The following is an 18,123-nucleotide window of genomic DNA, read 5'->3' as shown; positions in this document are numbered from 1 at the left end:
ACCCCCTCCCAGCAGTAGGAAGGACTTCTTGGGGAACTTGGGAAAAGAGCAAGCAGGCCCTTAAATGCATCCTGACTGAAATCAGAGTTTGCGCCTAGAAGAGTTTTAGGGGATCCTCACAGCCAGGTGCAAGACTGCTCCACAGGAGGAAGGCGAGGGCCTAGGTTGGCGGGAAAATAACCTCCCAAGATAACAGCAGCTGGTCTCAGTATGGAAAAGGGGGTGACAATGGGGTGATGGTCTCCCTAAGATGTCAGTGCAGGGGGCGTAGTGGGTGGGCTGAAGGACAGGTCCAAAAAAGGAAAGCCCTGAAGGGTCTCTGGAGTGAACACGCTCACGGTCCATCCTCCCCCTCGCCCCGACCTCCCGCCCCCTCCCCCAACCCACAGAGCTGGCTCGGCCAATCGTCAGGGCTGGCGGGAACCTCGGAAATCTTGCGGCTAAGTCCGCAGACTAGCAAACTGCAGCCGAGAAAGGAGAAGGTACTGTATCGTTGACCTCAGACAGCTCCCGTGGCCGCTGTGGCCTCGAGCGTCCCGGTGGACATTATCCCCCCCGCTCTCCAGCGGCCGTACGTCCCGGCCTGCTCTAGGAGCGCGGAGCGGCGGATACGCCGCGGGCGAACGTGGCGTCGGCGTCGCGGCAGCCCGGTCAGGCGGCAGCTCTGCCCCGAGTGGGACCCGCCCCGCGTCCCGAAGCCGGTTCCTCATTGGCCAGTCCTGGAAATTCCGCCCCCGGCCCGCGCGCGGCGGGTTCCCGCGGCCGGGAGCCGGTTTCCCACTGGTCGGGCGAGAGGCCCCGCCCCCGCAGCGGACGCCCAGAGTGGGCGGGGCCGGCGGCCGAGGGCGTCTGGCGTCGGGGCTGCTCTCGCGCGCCGCCGCAGCCCGGGAGCCCAGGCCTGTGCGGGGCTGCGGGCCCGCCTGTTGGACGGGCTCCCCGAGAGGGCTGACTCCCGGAGAGCAGGAAGGTCATGAGCACACACTCCTTCAGTTCAACATATTTATTGAGCACCGATGAGGCAGAGGACGCCACCGTCACAGTTCTTAAGAGCCTTTAGCACCAGGACCCCACCTTCCTTGTTTACAAATGAGGAAGCCAAGACGCAGAGCTGGGAGCGAGTCGAGCTAGGAGCGAGTCGAAGGCCAAACCAGGTTCTAGCCTCCAGGGTTCTGGAGCACCGCTCTGCTCCGGCACCACGATGCATATGTGCCAGGTAAACTCACAAGGCCTGGTAACCAGGAACCCGGCACACTGAGGGCTTTGGAAGAAATGGGACGGCCTGTGTCCAGCGATCACTCCTGGCTTGTGCCGTTGCTGGAGTACTTGCTGGAGTACCTGCGTTTACACAGGACATTAAGCATTAGAAAGGTCTAGGAACTTTGAGCCTTGAGGCATCCCCAGGAAACACCTGAAACTAGCTCTTAAAGCGAAGGGGTAAGCTCAGAGCAGCTCCATTTGCACCATATCCTGTCTGAACACTTGCTGACAGCCCAGCCCCGACTGGTGGGGCCCCTGGTGACGGTTGGGGATGCCAGAGCAGACAAGCAGAATGCACAGCAGGGGAGGGTGGCAGCTCTTCTTCCCAAGCCCAGGGGAACTTGGCTGGACTCTCACCGACTTGCATACTCACTCTTGCCCCAGAGATGATGGTAACGTTCCCATCTGCCCCCAACTCTGTTTATGACTTTGGGAGAGGAGTGAGGGTCAGAGGGGCAACAAGAAGTGGCACAGCCAGGGACCCAGGCACCTGGAAGCAGGTCTGAATGCTTGCCACTTCACATAGTGCCAAGGCAAATAAGACAATCAAAATAGCCGAGGACCCAGTACTCCAGTTTTAAATCACCCAAACCAAGGGTTGGTCTCTAGGCAGCACCCGAAGTGGTGTGATTTAAGAGGCACAAGATGCTAGCTGCCATCAAGACTTCTCCAGGGGGCCTGATGCTATTGCCCAAACTTCTACGGTTTGAACCTCACTGCTTTGGTAAGAATTTGTTCCACTGAAGTACAAAGGGCTCCCTGGGGATATAGCCCAAGGGGAAAGTCTCTCCTCACTCTGCACCCAAGGGACCTTCCACTCACTCTAGAAAAGAAAGGTCCTTCCTGAGGGATTCTGACTGGGGCAAAGGGCTGGAGATGAACATGGGAGATAAAGGGGGGGGGGGCCTGAACTAGAAAAGAAGGACAAAAACCAGGCTTCCTATTTGGCCCACTGCCTCTAAATCTTTTATGACCCTGAAAACCCTAAGGTGAGGTAGGATGCACTGGGGTCATTACCCCCTTTGACAGGTGAGGAACATGAGGCTGGAGGTGGTTAAAAAAATCCTGGCCTAACTCTGCTACCAGCCCCAAATTCTTGAAAACCAACTGCTCCTTTAACGACAACTCAGGCCTGGTAGCTCAGGAATCCAGCTTGGCTGAACAGCCTCACCCACATCGGGATCTTCCTCTCTGCGAGGAGCTTCCTGGGCTGGGTCTGCGTCTTCCCCCATCCCTAAGGAGTTGTGTGGGGTCCAGTCCATGCAGCGTGCATACCCATAATACTGAGACCTTGGGGGAAGCGTCAGCCACTCCAGGCCTCAGTTTCACCCTCTCAACTAATAACCAAAATCAATCACGGATGTTGGCATATTGGGAATCATTCTGGGCCAAAGAACGCATACCCAGGAAGGCACCTGATGTCAGGGCAGCAGCCAAGCATCCTCCCACACCCGGGCTGATCTGGACAGCCCCTCTACCATCCCCACAAACAAGGAGGTGGCAGAATAATTCCTGACCCTCAGGGCTCCTGGTCCCCTTTGCAACCACGCTTAACACTTACAAAAGCACTAGAAAGACTCCGTATGGAGGAAAAAAAAAGTTTCAAAATAACACAGTAGGAAACTCAAATTTCCAGTGCCTACTCTTCAGACTGTCCACTCTGCTGTGACCTGCGTGGGCAGTATCAAAACTGCAGGCCCTCCGTGTCTCTATCGCCCCCTACTGCAAGGGCCTCTATCTCCAGTCCTCTTGCTCTCACCGAAAGTTGGCATCCTCTAAGCCTTAAGGGATCCTTCCTAAGTCAGGAATGTAGAAGAGGCGGCAAAGAGTGACAAACTTAGGAAAGAGGAAATTGAGGCATCTGGTCACACACACAGTCACCAAAACGGCCGCTGCTTCCCATCTGAATGAAAAAAGTTCTCTCCAAAGTTATCCCGGAACGAGGAACCGGCGTCAGGCACAAGGGGAAAGGCCTGAAGGTGCACAGCAGTCCTGCGGGGGGTGCCCGGGAGAGCCGGAGGGTACCCCTGCACGCTCCTGCCGGCTCAGCCCTCCTGGCTGTGGCTGGGCCGGGGCAGCGGGGGGCTCCCAGGGAGGGCGGAGGAAGCAGGGAAGTGCGGGCCGGCCTGGCCTCGGGCGTGAGTCTGCATGTGCACGGCCAGGTGGTGGTTCCGGTTGAAGGCCCGGCCGCACTGGGGGCACTGGTAGGGCCGCTCGCCAGTGTGGATGCGCTGGTGCCGGAAGAGGTCGGAGGGCCGGCGGAAGGCCTTGCCGCAGTAGGGACAGGCCGGCCAGCCCTGGCTGGTGCCCGTGTGCAGGCGCTGATGCAGCAGCAGGCTCTTCCGCTGCTGGAAGAAGCGCAGGCACTCGCTGCAGTGGTACACCTTGCTGGTTGCCGGCCGCCGCCCCAGGCACGGACGGCCTGCCAGGGAGCGGTGGCCTCCGGGCTCCTCGGGGAGCCAGCGGATGACAGGGCCCGGCACCACCACCTCCCCCGGCTCCAGAGCGGGGTGGGCCTCCCCCCAGCCCGGGGCCGGGCTCCCCGGAGTCTCCCTGTGCTCCTCCTCCACGTGGGTCCGCTGGTGAATGGTCAGGTTAATCTTCAAGCGGAAACTCTGCCCGCAGTCAGGGCAGGGGAAGGTCCGCTCTCGCCGGCGAGGAAGGATGCGGGGCGGCTCCCCCACGGCCCCTGGCGGCCGCGGGTCCCCCACCCGCACCCGTGGCACTCCTGTGGCATGAAGCCGGCCAGGGCCCGCGGTCCTGCTCCTGGGCCCCTTGGGCATTCTACACACGGGCTGGCTACGGGACTCCCCCAGGAAGAGCTGCTCAGGCATCATCTCGTCCTCAGATTGGGCTTCTGTCTTGATGACCACACCACCACCACCTGGAGAAAGGAATCTCCATTGATTTCGAGTGGGCCACACTAGCCCCCCACCCAGGCCACTCCCCCCAGCCCTGGCCTCCAGCACATCCCGAGCCACATCTGCACCCACCCTGCTCCTGCTTTCGTGGAGCCCTTTCTCCTGCAAGTGCTCAGAGCACACATCAGGGACCCCGTTCACTTAGCCCTACCGAGCAGGCACGGCCTCCCAACATCATCCAGTCTGTTTATTGTCACGTGGCCCAGATGTTCCAGTGGCCCATTCCTGGAGGCCAAGTTTGGAGACAGGAGACAAAGCCGCAAAACCAGGATCCAGGGACCCAGGGGGGTCAGAGGCCAGATGTGAAAGACAACAGGTGGAGGATGCAGTGGAGACCCTGGACCCTGAGATACACTGGCCGCACAGGATCCCCCAGAATTCTGATAACATTAGTTCCCATCAGTGAATGACAGTGAGCCCTGGGGCCACTGGACTAGGTAAGAAGCCTCAGGCCTGGAGGTGGCGGGTGACTTAGCCATACTCTGAGCTACTCATCCACATAACAAATCAACACTGAGCATCCACTACCTGTCTGGCACCTGCTCTCGAGGGACAGGCAGGAGGCACGAGGACCGAGGCTCCCTGGCTGGACCTCAGTGTGAGTCACACTTGACTCTGAGGTGGGACTTAGGCATAGGAACTGCCAGGACATTGGGGAGAGGGGGGCTCTGAGGCAACACAGGGGTCCCTGATGCTGGGAAGGAAGGTCCCGGCCACAGGCCCGACCTGGAACACTGTGCATTCTTCGAGATCCTTCAACTGCTATTCCCCTCTGGGCTTTTCTGGAATCAGCCCTGACTACTGGCTTCTCTGACCTCCCCCAGTAACCAGCAGCTCAGCTGCTGCAGCCCAAGGTCTGCTCAAAGGCTGACCACGAACCTTACCCTCTATTAAAACAAAATCTTTAGCCCCTTATCAGCAATTTCTATTCTTGCTGAAGCATGAACTTAAATCCTACCCCAGGAGACTGCTGCCAACTGCTGAACCTTCTGGACCAGCACCTGATGTCAAGACCTTGGGGTTCTTACTCAGTGCAGCTTACCGGCAACCCTCACAATAACTCCAGACAGAACTTTTATTTCTATGTTGGAAATGACCCAACGGGTTTGTAATTTAGTCCTCCAGCTACAGAATCAGTAAGGAGTCTATAAGAATCATCTAAATTTTGCATCTAAACCGTTGCATTCAATGGGCTACCATGGTATTCCTAAACTTAGGGATTAGTGTGGGTCTCAGGCCCTATTCCATGTGAAGGCCAAGGTTCCCAGACCTCTTCATTTGAAGCCCATCTCCAGCTTGGACTCCCACCATGCCACTACCCCAAGGTGGGCCCAGATCTCACCTCTGCCTCCCACCAAAGCCGGTACCAGGATGGAACCAGGTGAGAACTGGATCCCTTTCTATTAGGACAGAAAACCACCCCAAAGCCAGAATGGGCGATAATTGCTTTCTTTTTTCCTGCTCATCAGGGTGTAAGCTGAGTTTTGTGGCCTCTAGGCGGGGGATCTAAATTTAAACCGTAGGACACCATGTACAAACTGCAAGACACAGGAGGTCGTACGCCTGAGCCACTTCACAGGGTTGCGTGAGGCCTGTCACCAGACCGCAGACCTGGTGCGTACAGCTTGTGTTCAAGCAGGGCGTTCCCACCAGGCCAGACGTGATGGGGGAAGACCGGGACCTAGATGGTCTGGGTCCCCAAGAGCCCCAGGACAACAGTACCTGGGGATGAGGAAGGAACCCCTCTGGAAGAAGCCCCTCACCAGGGCCCACTGCGCCAACTCCCAGCCCACTCAAGGGTCCCCTCCCATCACTCACCTGGCCCCATGCCGGGCAGGCTGTCCCCGGGAGGGGAGGTTGGAGACTCCCCACCTGAAGATTCTTCCTCCCGTTTAACCGACGCTGGAGGCCCTGTGAGAGAGACACTGTGAGGGCCTTTCCCGACACCGGGCTCGTGCAGGACGGCACGAGCATCTCTGAGCAGACCCCGGACATGCTCGAATGCCAGCCAGGAAGAGGGGGACCCAGGGCTCTGTCTGGAGGACTGCCCACTCCATGGCCTCTGCTTCAGAGGTGAGAGGAGAGCGGTGAAGGCCACGCCCCCAGTTCCCATCTGGGCCAGTGCTGACAGCTCTGTCACCCTGATGGACCTCCGAAGGACAGAGGGTTTGGGGAGGCCCCTGGGGCACAGTGCCAGGTCTGCAGGGGAGCAGGGACAATGAGAAGGTCCTCTCTCCTTACACACTGGCTGGGCAGCAGGGACACCGGGGAGGGAGGGAGGATCACCTCCACCCCCAGGGAGCTCATATTCATTGGGGGAGAGTCACAGAAATTACTGGAGAGAAAGCAACCCAGACTGAAAAGTCAAGCCCGCGGGAAGGAGGGGGAAGGAGGAGGCATGGGAACAGGAGAAGCCAAGCTAGCAAGGTACAGTCTGGAGACACCACCACTCTGGATTATATGCCACGTGTTATGCCAAATGCCCTCTGAGTTATACTTCATTTTTGTAAAAGGATGGACAGGAACTTCCTTTACACACACGCAGACAGTTATCACTGGAAGGGGGACTGAAGCCACAGAGCCCCTCACAGGCCTCTAGAGAGAGGACATTTACTGAAGAAGGCCCATGCCAGCACCGTGCTATAGACATATAACAGACTGTCCGGTTAACGTGACCGTGGTCGGACGCCGGAGGAGGCCCAGGACCCACCTCTGTGTGTCCCTCCCCTCACTCCAGCCAGGCCAGAGGGCCTGGCCCCCAGCAGGCCTCAGGGACCCACACTTTGGCTCAGACCATTTTCTCCTGCGGAAAATGCCCTTCGTTCCCACCCCAAATCTACCCTTCCTCTAAGGCCTGTCTCAGGGGTCCCCTTCCCAGGAAGCCCATCCAGCTCAGCCAAGCCTGGTGCCCACCATCTGTCCCACCCTCACGCTTTAGCACTCGTTCTCAGTAGCACCTGTCTGGTCCTTGCTGAGATGCTGTTCACACGGCTACCCGGTGGCCCTCACTCACCCGTGGTTGCTCCGGGTACAGTTGCTCTTGCCTCTGAGTCTTGCTGGTGCTTGGGGACCTGCCCTTCTTTTGGCTCCTCCCGGGCAGGGCTGACGGGGCTGAGGATGTGCTCTGGGTGTGGAGGGAGGCCTGGAAAATGCAACTCAGTGACACCAAGGACAACACAGAGATCCCCCCCGCCCCGGGGGCAGGAGCCTCTGAGGAAGGGCTGACTGTAGTCACTGGGACTGACGGTGGGGGCATCAGGCCAAACACAGGCTAGTGGACTTCACTGATCCTTAGAGGCTAAAAAAGAAGGAAAAGGTACAGCACAGGAACATCTGATCGTACCAGACAAGTCATGACACAGCGGCCAAGGATGTGGTTTGTTAGGGCCTCCCAGCTCAGAACACCACAACAGTGCCTTCCAGTCCCAAGTCCTATACCAGGCTGATGTATAAGGATCCCGTTGGAAGCACCCCAAGATTCTCATTAGTAGTTCTGGGTAGGCCTAGGAAGTATGCATTTTTTGAAAAAGATTTTATTGTATTTATTTATTTTTAGAGATTTATTAATTTGAGACAGAGCGTGCACACGCGTGCACACACAAGCAAGAGGAAGGGCAAAGAAGGAGAAGCACACTCTCCACGGAGCAGGGAGCCTGACATGGGGCTTGATCCCAGGGCCCCGGGATCATGACCTGAGCCAAAGGCAGATGCTTAACCGACTGAGCCACCCAGGAGCCCCTGTTTTTTTTTTTAAAGATTTAATTTATTTGAGAGAGAGAGTGTGCAAGTGCAAGCATGAGTCGGAGGACAGAGGGACAGAGGGAGAGAGGGAGAGAGAAGCAGACTCCCTCCTGAGCATGGAGCCTGACACAGGGCTCAATCCCAGGACCCTGAGATCATGACCTGAGTCAAAGTCAGACACTTAACCAACTGAGGCACCTGGGCACCCATTAGTATACATTTTTAAAAAGCTCCCTAGGGCAAAAGAGATGAACAATGAGTTCACAGAATAAGAAATTTAAATGGCCCATAAACAAACAAAAAGATACTCAACCACACTCATGTAAGAGAGGTACCATTAAAAATATACTGTTGGGGTACATGGGTGGCTCAGTCTGCTGGGAGTCTGCCTTTGGCTCAGGTCATGATCCCAGAGTCCCAGGATCGAGTCCCAGAGTCCCAGGATCGACTCCCACGTCAGGCTTCCCGCTCAGCAGGGAGTCTGCTTCTCCCTCTGACCCTCCTCCCTCTCCTCCCCCCTCTCTCTCTAATAAAAAAAAAAAGAAGAAAAAAACCCTGTTCCCGGGGTACCTGAGTGGCTCAGTCATTTATGCCTCTGCCTTCGGCTCAGGTCATGATCCCAGGGATTGAGCCCCACATTGGGCTCCTTGCTCAGTGGGGAGTCTGCTCCTCCCTATCCCTCTGCCACCCCACCCCCTCATGCTCTCTCTAATAGATAAATGAAATCTTGAAAAAAAAAAAAGAGGATTAAACACCATGACCAAGTGGAGTGTATTCCTGGAATGCAAGGTTGGTTCAACATATGAAAAACAATGGAATACACCATACTAACAGAATGAAGGGAGAACACCCCATGATCATCTCAACTGATACAGAAAAAACATCTGACAAAATTCAACACCCTTTCTTGATAAAACCACTCAACAGACTAGACATAGAAAGAAACTATAAGATACCACTTCACGCTCATTATGATGGCTACTATTAAAAAGAAACAACAGAAAATATTAAGTGTTGGCAAGAATGTGGAGAAACTGGAACCCTTGCACACTGTTGGTGAGAATATAAAATGGTACAGTCACTGTAGAAAACAGTGTAACAGGGGTGCCTGAGTGGCTCAGTTGGTTAAGCGACTGCTTTCGGCTCAGGTCATGATCCTGGAGTCCCTGGATCGAGTCCCGCATCGGGCTCCCTGCTCGGCGGGGAGCCTGCTTCTCCCTCTGACCCTCTCCCCTCTCATATGCTCTCTCTCTGTCTCAAATAAATAAATAAATCTTTAAAAAAAAAAAAAAAAGAAAAGAAAACAGTGTAACAGTCCTCAAAAAATTAAAAATAGAGGGTGCCTGGGTGGCTCAGTCGGTGAAGCGTCTGCCTCCAGCTCAGGTCATGATCCCAGGGTCCTGGGATGGAGTCCTGCATTGGCTCTCCTGCTTCTCCCTCTGCCCCCTGCTCTTGCTCTCTATCTCAAATAAATAAATAAGATCTTTTTTTTTTTTTTTAAAGATTTTTACTTATTTATTTGAGAGAGAGAGAAAGCATGAGGTGGGGAGGGTCAGAGGCAGAAGCAGACTCCCTGCCGAGCAGGGAGCCCGATGCGGGACTTGATCCCGGGACTCCAGGATCATGACCTGAACCGAAGGCAGTCGCTCAACCAACTGAGCCACCCAGGCGCCCTAAATAAATAAAATCTTAAAAAAAAATTAAAAATAGAATTACCATATGACCCAGAAATTCCACTTCTAAGTATATACTGAAAAGAACTGAAGACAGAGTCTCCAAGAAGTATTTGTATATCCATGATCATAGCAGCATTATTCACAATAGCTAAAACATGGAAACCCAAGTGTCTGTCAACAGATGAATGGATAAGCAAAATGTGGTAGGCAGAGACAACAGATTATTTAGACTAAAAATAGGAAAGAAATTCTGATACCCGCTACCACACAGATGAACCTTAAGGACATCATGCTACGTGAAATAAAGCCAGTCACGAAAAGACAAATGCTGTGTGATTCCACTTCTATGAGGTCCTTGGAGTAGACAAAATCATAGAGACAGAAAGTAGTACTGTGGTTGCCAGGGGCTGGGGCAGGGGACACAATGAGGGATTACTGTTTAATGAGTATAGAGTTTCAGCTCTACAGGGTGAAAGGAGTTCTGATGGGACTGCATCACATTATAATGTATTTAATACCACCAAACAGTACACCTAAAAATGGCTAAGATGGTAAATTTTATGTTATGTGTATTTGACCAGGATAAAAAAAGAAAACAGAAATGAAATACTGATACACAGTACAACATGGATGAACCCTGAAAACACTATGCTAAGGGAAAGAAGCCAGAGTCAAAAGACCACATATTATAAGATTCCATTTATACGAGATGTCCAGGCTGGCAAATGTATAGGTATAGTCAGGAAGACCGGTCATTGCTTAGGGCTGGGGGAGCTGGGAAGGGGCCTCTTTCACAACACTGAGGGAGAGGCAAATGATACAACCTCCATGGAGGGCTATTTGGTGATAAATTCTTGAAAATTTATGTGTTCATTTACCTCTGACCCAGCAGTGCAGCTTCTAGGAATCTATCCCAAAGATGCACTGGCAAAAATATGAGCTGCCTTATGCACAAAGTAGCCTCTACAGCATATTTATATCAGCAAAATACTGGAAATACCGTAAGTGTCCACCAGCAGGGACTGGTTAAACAAACTGCGATCTCACACCTTGGAACATTCCGCATCCACAAAAGTAAAGAAGGAAGGTCTGTATATATATACATATGAAGTGATCTCCAGGACAAATTGTGTAAGACAGGGATGGGGGAAAGCAAATATATCTGTTACTGATCTTTTCGAAAGGAAACACCGGAAGTATAAACAAGACACTAATAAAAATGGTTATCTATAGGGACAAGGAGGGGACAAGAATGGAAATAAGACTTCCCTCAATGTATCCTGTTAAACCATTTTGACTTTGCAAACGTAACATGCCTTACATATTCAAAACGTTCAATGAAAAGGTAAAAAGAACCATTTCTAAACATCTAAAAATAGGGGTGCCTGGGTGGCTCAGTCGTTAAGCGTCTGCCTTTGGCTCAGGTCATGATCCCGGGGTCCTGAGATCAAGCCCCATGTAAGGCTCTCTGCTCAGCGGGGAGTATGCTTCTCCCTCTCCCTCTGCCCCTACCCCTAACTCGTGGTTTCTCTCTCTCTCAAATAAATACATAAAATCTTTTAAAAATAAATAATAAAATAAAAAATCTAAAAATAAATAGAAATAAATGAACTTAACTGTGTATCAAGTTGGTGACATAACCCCATAGAGGAAATAATTATTACAAGTGACTTAAAAGGCATTACTTTGTCTATAAGTCCTGAATGGAATGCGTTCGGAGGACAAAAAGAACTGCAGGGCGCCTGGGTGGCTCAGTTGGTTAAGCGACTGCCTTCGGCTCAGGTCATGATCCTGGAGTCCCGGGATCGAGTCCCGCATCGGGCTCCCTGCTCGGCAGGGAGTCTGCTTCTCCCTCTGACCCTAACCCCTCTCATGTGCTCCCTCTCACTCTCTCTCAAATAAATAAAATCTTAAAAAAAAAAAAAAACTGCAAAAAATCTCAGCCTTCATTCAAAAGTCTAATTGTTTAAGATTTCCATGTAAAAAGAAAGTGATATTCAAGTATAAGAAGAAAGAACATTAAATTTGAAGGAGAAATATCACTATGAGCTCATGATTTTTTCCTTTTCAAAAACACATATTTTCTAAAAAAAAAAAATACATATTTTCTGAAAAACCTAGAAGTAATGTCAAAAATTAGCAACTACTGGCACTCATATTGTGGTCTCCAAATATCATTTGTCACTGAAAGGAATCAAAACTCCTTGGAGAAATTTGCATTCTAGGTCTGGGGCAGGAAATACACTAGATGATTCTAGAACATTTTATGGTATCTGAAAGCCACTGAATTCACATCAAAATGACCTAAGAGCCAACTTGAAAGGGCTCCCACGAGCTAAAGATGGGACAATTTAAGCACAAAAAATAATGGCTGCAAACGATTGGCATATATAAAATATTCAACAGTCTCTAAAGTCATTAAAAAGTAAAAAAAAAAAAAAGGAACACTATATCAAAAACTAATGATGTATGGTGATTAACATAACCTAATAAAATAAAATTAAAAAAAAAGCCCAAGTATTGGTCACCTTTGAAGGCTCCTAAGGCAGTAACTCTTCACTCTGAAAACAGATGAAGGAAAAGAATTAAGCTTCTATCCTGCCTTTTCTGTACAGACTATATTTCAGGGAAACTAAGAGTTGATTAGGGAAATTATTCTTTATAAAAGAATTTCAGCTATGCAGTGCATACGTATGACAGACTCTCACTATTTTGCAACCCCTAATGGAATAACAAATCTGGGCAACACTGGGCAATGACTACTGAGAAGGTGACGGGGAGCAGAACAGAAGGATCGAGCTTGGGATCAGCAGAAGGCAGGCGGACGGAGCCTCCGCGCCTCGTGCCGTGGCCTGGCAGGGAGTACACGGCACCACCTCTGAAGCCATGCTGCCCATAAGGTTGAAACTGGATCTAAAGAAGCCTCCTGAGCTACCAGTTTATAGGAAATGCAAGCAACAGAAGAACAATAAATGACACCAAATCCAGAATACGGGGAAGGATGGCATTTAAAAAGATAAATGACATTATGGGGCGCCTGGGTGGCTCAGTCGGTTAAGCGTCTGCCTTCAGCTCAGGTCATGATCCCAGGGTCCTGGGATCGAGCCCGATGTTGGGCTCCTTGCTCAGCGGGGAGCTGGCTTCTCCCTCTACCTGCCCCTCTCCCTGCTTGTGCTCACTCGCTCTCTGATATAAATAAAATCTTAAAAAAAAAAAAAAGATAAATGACGTTAAAATGTCAACAAAGAAATGATACTAAAGAGGGGGAGGTGAGGATGGTCCATCAACCGAGGAGCGGAGCAAGAGAATGTGGTAACGTGTGTATCCACAGAGGTCCTGACACAGGCCACAAGGTGGGTAAGCCTGGAGCGCGCGCTCAGTGAAAGAAGGCAGTCACTAAAGGTCCCACACAGTAGGACTCTATTTCCGTGAAATGCCCAGAAGAGGCAAATCTAAGACACAGAGAGAGGAAATGAGAAGTTGCCTAGGGCCGGGGAGCAGGGGGAGGGAAACAGGAAATTAACGCCCACAAGTACAGATTTCTCTTTGGTGGGCGAGGAAAGTTCAGATTGTGGTGATAGTCACCAAACTGTGAAGAGAGTAAAAACAATGAGCTGTATACTCTAATCCAGGAATTGGCTGGTATGTTAACTGTCACAATAAGGCTGTTAAATGCGGGACGGGGGGAAGCTTTCACGGGCTTTTTAACAGACTTTTTTTTTTTTTTAAAGATTTTATTTATTTATTTGAGAGAGAATAAGAGAGAGAGCACATGAGAGGGGGGAGGGTCAGAGGGAGAAGCAGACTCCCTGCCAAGCAAGGAGCCCAATGCGGGACTCGATCCCGGGACTCCGAGATCATGACCTGAGCCGAAGGCAGTCGCTTAACCAACTGAGCCACCCAGGCGCCCTTTAACAGACTTTTTATAAATCGAATGCAACAGGTGGACGTCGGTGTCCCAGCGTTAGGGGACCCAACACCTACAGAGAACAGTTTTGAGATAATCGGCGGGGAAAAGAGAACATGGACTCGGGATGAGGTATTAATCTGCTGGGTGTGACACTGGTATTTCGGTTACGTTCAGAGAAAAGAAGAGACAGAGGAAGCCAACGTGGCGACTCCTGATCACTGCTCCACGTGTGCGACGGTCACTTGGAGGTTTGCTGGACTCTTCTCCCTACTTCCATTTATTTTCTTAAATTTTATTTAAAAAAAAAAAAAGCCTCCCAGACGACTCTGATGTGCTGTCAACTCCGGAACCACTGTCCCTTACCACACCAGCTCTGGGGATGAAGTCGGAGCCGCTCCTCCGAGAGGGCCGTTTCCACAAAGGGAAGCCAGTTCACGACAGGCCTTAGAGCCGCGGGTTCACATCAGGGAGCAGAGGTGGGAGAGGCAAGCAAGAGAGGCAGCAATATGCTGCGTGAGCAGGGTCACCCGCTTACACAGCACTCAGCAAGTCCGCGCTTGACGTCCGCCGTGTCCCGGAGTCCGCACAACACCCAACCACACGATGCCAGTACCGCCGGCCCGTCACTCAGAAGCAGAAACCGTGCGGCTCTAAGACAAAAGCTCCTAGGCCCGCCTAGGACACAGTGGGCCCCACTTCGCGTTCAGGGCCTGTGCCCCTTCCTCGCCTCACAGCACGTCTGGAAAGCCCAGGAGAGCAGTGTGCCCCACTCATTCCCCGTCTCGCTCCCACTCACCAGGGCTTGGCCTCCTTGGGTGTGCCGCCTCCCTCTTACTTCCCTCCTCCTGGCCCCACGGGCCTTCAGGACAAGGCTCCTCTCCCCTCTCCATCCGGGTCAGGATGTCTGGTTTGGAGATGGCATAATCTGCATACAGAACGGAAGGGGAGCTGCGTCAAGACTGGACACCCGCCACCCAGCTGCCCACAGAGCTGGAGAGACATGAGAAGAACAGAAGTCAAAGCAAAGACACAGACTGCTGGAGGCCAATCTGCGGACACAGACCCAGATCCCCACCTACGCAGCCTTACCCAGGGACACCAGCGTCTCGTAGTTGCCCCGCATCACGTGCTTGTAGAGCTCCTTCTGCCAATTATCCAGCTTGCCCCACTCCGGCTCAGAGAAATACACGGCCACGTCATCAAAGGTCACGGGCACCTGGAACAGTGTCGCGCACGCTCACCCACACACTTACAGGCACAGTCCCTCGGGCTGTCCCACCCCAGGTGCCCGAGGGATACCTTGGGGACCTCCCCCTTGCTGCCCGGGGGCAGGCGCAGGATCCAGAAATTTCGGTTCCTCAGCAGGTTCTCCATGTTCTCCAGCCGCCTCTGCAGCAGCCCGTACTCCTGCAGCAGGGTCCCCAGCACGGCCCACTTGCCCTCCAGCTGGTTCCCGAACTCCACGGCCGTCTTCTCGCAGTCCGCCAGCTTCTTCTCGGCCGTCCCCGTCCGCCCTTCTAGAGAAAGCAGGCGGGCCAGGCAGGAGTCCACCTTCTTCTCCAAGGCCTGGATGGCGGCCACCACCGTCCACAGTGTGATCTCCGTGGAGTACAGGTAGGAGTTCTTCTCAGCAGCTGGTGGGGGTGACAAAGAAGGTGTCGAAGGGCTTTCATCCTCTGTCTGCTTGTCCCTCTCTGGAGCCTGTCCACAAGAAGAAAAAGGGGAGATGGTATCAGAATGACACCATCAAAATGCGTACTTCACAAAGCCTCACAGTGACCCCTGCCCAGGGAAAGCCCCAGCCAGGATCCTACGGGCCAGTCAGGCAGGGACATCAGTGAGGGACAGGCAACACTGGCTGGACCAAGGAATTAGCAAGTGGAAAACGGGAGGAAACACATGGCCAAAGACAGAAAGCATCTGTGGTTCTCAGGTGGCTTCCATCTTGGATCTTAGTCTCCTCCTCCTCTGCAAATGAAGGGACAGGCTTGGAAGCACAGAGAACATGAGATCTGCTGCCAGAGAGCCCAGGTCCAAGCAGCAACCCCGCCACTCCCAAGATGGCTGACTTCAGGCAAGGTTTTTCACACAGCTTTCAACTTCACTTCCACATCTAGAAAATGGTACTCACATGAGAAGATTGTGGGAATGAATGACACAATCTTTGTTGAAAGCACAATGTCTAGCATGTGGTAAATACTCAATGCACACAAGCCCCATGTTGATTCAGCTAAGATGATAAGGATGTTGACGATGCTGCTGCTGATGGTTCAGGCTCAGGGACGCAGCAAGCAGCAGTTCCCATGGGCTTTTTTTCTCCACCTTTTTCATTCCATTGTCCTTTGGCACCTTGGAAAGAGCTTCTAGAGTGCCTCAACTCACCCTGGTGCCTGATGCATGAGCCGGAGCATGTGCAACAGCCCAGTCCCAGTACCTCGTGCTAAAAGCCTTGCTGGGGGGCGCCTGGGTGGCTCAGTTGGTTAAGCGTCTGCTTTGGCTCCGGTCATGATCCCAGAGTCCCGGGATCAAGCCCCGTGTCAGACTCCCTACTCAGCTGGGAGTCTGCTTCTCCCTCTCCTCCCTGCTTGTGCTCTTTCTTGCTATTTGTCTCTCTCTCTCAAATAAATAAATAAAATCTTTTATTTTATTTATTTATTTGAGAGAGAGAATGAGATAGAGATGAGCATGAGAGGGGGGAGGGTCAGAGGGAGAAGCAGACTCACTGCTGAGCAGGGAGCCCGATGTGGGACTCGATCCCAAGACTCCAGGATCATGACCTGAGCCAAAGGCAGTCGCTTAACCAACTGAGCCACCCAGGCGCCCTAAATAAAATCTTAAAAAAGAAAGAAGAAGAAAAGAATCCAGGACGATTCCATGCATCTGCCTGGGTTTTGGTTTGTTTCCCCCAGAACATAAGTTTCCCGAGGGTGTGTGTGATTCGCTGTTGTATTCCCAGCTTCTAAAAGAGTGCGTCTCTCACTGCAGATGCTCAATGAATACCTACTGAATGAATGAATGACCACACAATTAAACAACCTTCATTCAGTAACAACTACTGACCACCTGCCATTGTAAAGGTGCAATGGGGGAATGCAAAAAAAAAAAATTATGTGGGGGCGCCTGGGTGGCTCAGTCGTTAAGCGTCTGCCTTCAGCTCAGGTCACGATCCCAGGGTCCTGGGATCAAGCCCCGCATCGGGCTCCCTGCTCGGCGGGAAGCCTGCTTCTCCCTCTCCCACTCCCCCTGCTTGTGTTCCCTCTCTTGCTGTGTCTCTGTCAAATAAATAAAATCTTAAAAAAAAAAAAATTATGTGGTTCTTCCTTCTCCAGGAGAAAAATTCTGTATAGAAAGAGTTGGGGGCAAATCCGTCCTGTTTGACTCTCGGGTACTGTAAGATGGTAGAGGGAAAGGAGTGAGTGGATAGAAATGGTCAGAAAAAGTTCTGAGGGACTGGCTCCGGGTTCGGTGGGAGCTGGTGATGTCACCACCACAGTTACAGAGATGTCTTGGAGGGTATTCCCGGGGGGACAGGGCCACAAACCACAGTATTCCCACCCCTTTTCTCTCCCTTGCACTCAGGGACTCCTAAGGGAAGCACCAAACTCATTAATGAAAGGAGAGGGAGGGGAAGCTCCTACTTTAAAAGGATCCACAAAAATCAAGGTTTCAAAAACTTCACTAAGTGGCGCCTGGGTGGCTCAGTTGGTTAAACGACTGCCTTCAGCTCAGGTCATGATCCTGGAGTCCCGGTATGGAGTCCGGCATCGGGCTCCCTGCTCAGCAGGGCGTCTGCTTCTCCCTCTGACCCTCTTCCGTCTTGTGCTGTCTCTCATTCTCTCTTTCTCAAATAAATAAAAATAAAATCTTTAAAAAAAAAAAACTTCACTAAGAGGTATTAATAATAGTAGAAGCCACTTACTGCATTCTGTTCGCAAGAGATTTTCTGGTGTGTCAAAAATAGCCAGAGGATTCTTTTCTCCGAATTGGGCATACTGCACATTACCGACCAACATTCCAAAATAATCCAAATAATCTAATTCAACATGCTAAACTAATTTTTAAAAAAAAAAATCTACCTACCATCCCTCTCATAAACAGCATTCCATACCTTTCTCTTAGGTAAAAGTAGAACCCTGGGTACCTTCTGGGGGTGGAATTCCAAAATTCTGGCCTAGACGTCGGACTACGGCCTCGACTAGGTGAGTGACCTTGGGCCGGTCCCTTCCCTGAGCCTCAGACTCGGGTTGTCAGAACCGCACGGGGCTGGGCGACCCTGTCCTCCCTGCGTGCCACCAACCAGACAATGGCCGGGGGGAACAGCCACTCCGTTTCAATGCAAGGCCTGTCATCTGAAGTGTTGCTAGGAAGCCTGGCCTGTCCCCCGCCGTCGGGGCCGCCCCGCCGCCCCCGCCGCCCCGCCTGCCGTTTGGGCCGCCCGGTCGGTCGGCCCGAAAGCCCGGCCCGGACACGAGACCGGGGTGGCGGGGCGGACCGAGCTGGCACGACGCAGCAGGCGCCAGCCTGGGCGGAGGCGGCGGGCCGGGAGGCCGCGCGGCGGGGCCGCTCCACGCCGGCGGGGAGGAGACCCTCGCGGGCCCTGGCGGCGGCGGCGGCCCCG

At 52.4% G+C, this 18,123-nt stretch overlaps 1 protein-coding gene across 1 annotated transcript in view; it reads right to left on the bottom strand.

Moving 5' to 3' along the window:
* Positions 1-3,159: 3,159 nt before the first annotated feature.
* The window catches only part of ZNF783 (zinc finger protein 783), a 15,416-nt gene continuing 452 nt past the window's right edge, over positions 3,160-18,123 (bottom strand). Inside the window, exons 2-7 of the mRNA XM_044920096.1 lie at positions 14,805-15,206; positions 14,595-14,721; positions 14,302-14,430; positions 7,211-7,320; positions 4,829-4,844; positions 3,160-4,141 (exon numbers count right to left, since the gene is read on the bottom strand). Coding sequence (XP_044776031.1) covers positions 3,303-4,141; positions 4,829-4,844; positions 7,211-7,320; positions 14,302-14,430; positions 14,595-14,721; positions 14,805-15,206 — 1,623 coding nt within the window. The 3' untranslated portion in view covers positions 3,160-3,302. The remainder of the gene's footprint in view (positions 4,142-4,828; positions 4,845-7,210; positions 7,321-14,301; positions 14,431-14,594; positions 14,722-14,804; positions 15,207-18,123) is intronic.

The sequence above is a fragment of the Neomonachus schauinslandi genome, chromosome 12 (assembly GCF_002201575.2).
Source record: "Neomonachus schauinslandi chromosome 12, ASM220157v2, whole genome shotgun sequence".
In the NCBI taxonomy this organism is placed as follows: Eukaryota; Metazoa; Chordata; class Mammalia; order Carnivora; family Phocidae; genus Neomonachus; species Neomonachus schauinslandi.
The sequence above is the reverse complement of the archived record's forward strand: the minus strand, read 5'-3'. Positions and strand labels throughout refer to the sequence as shown.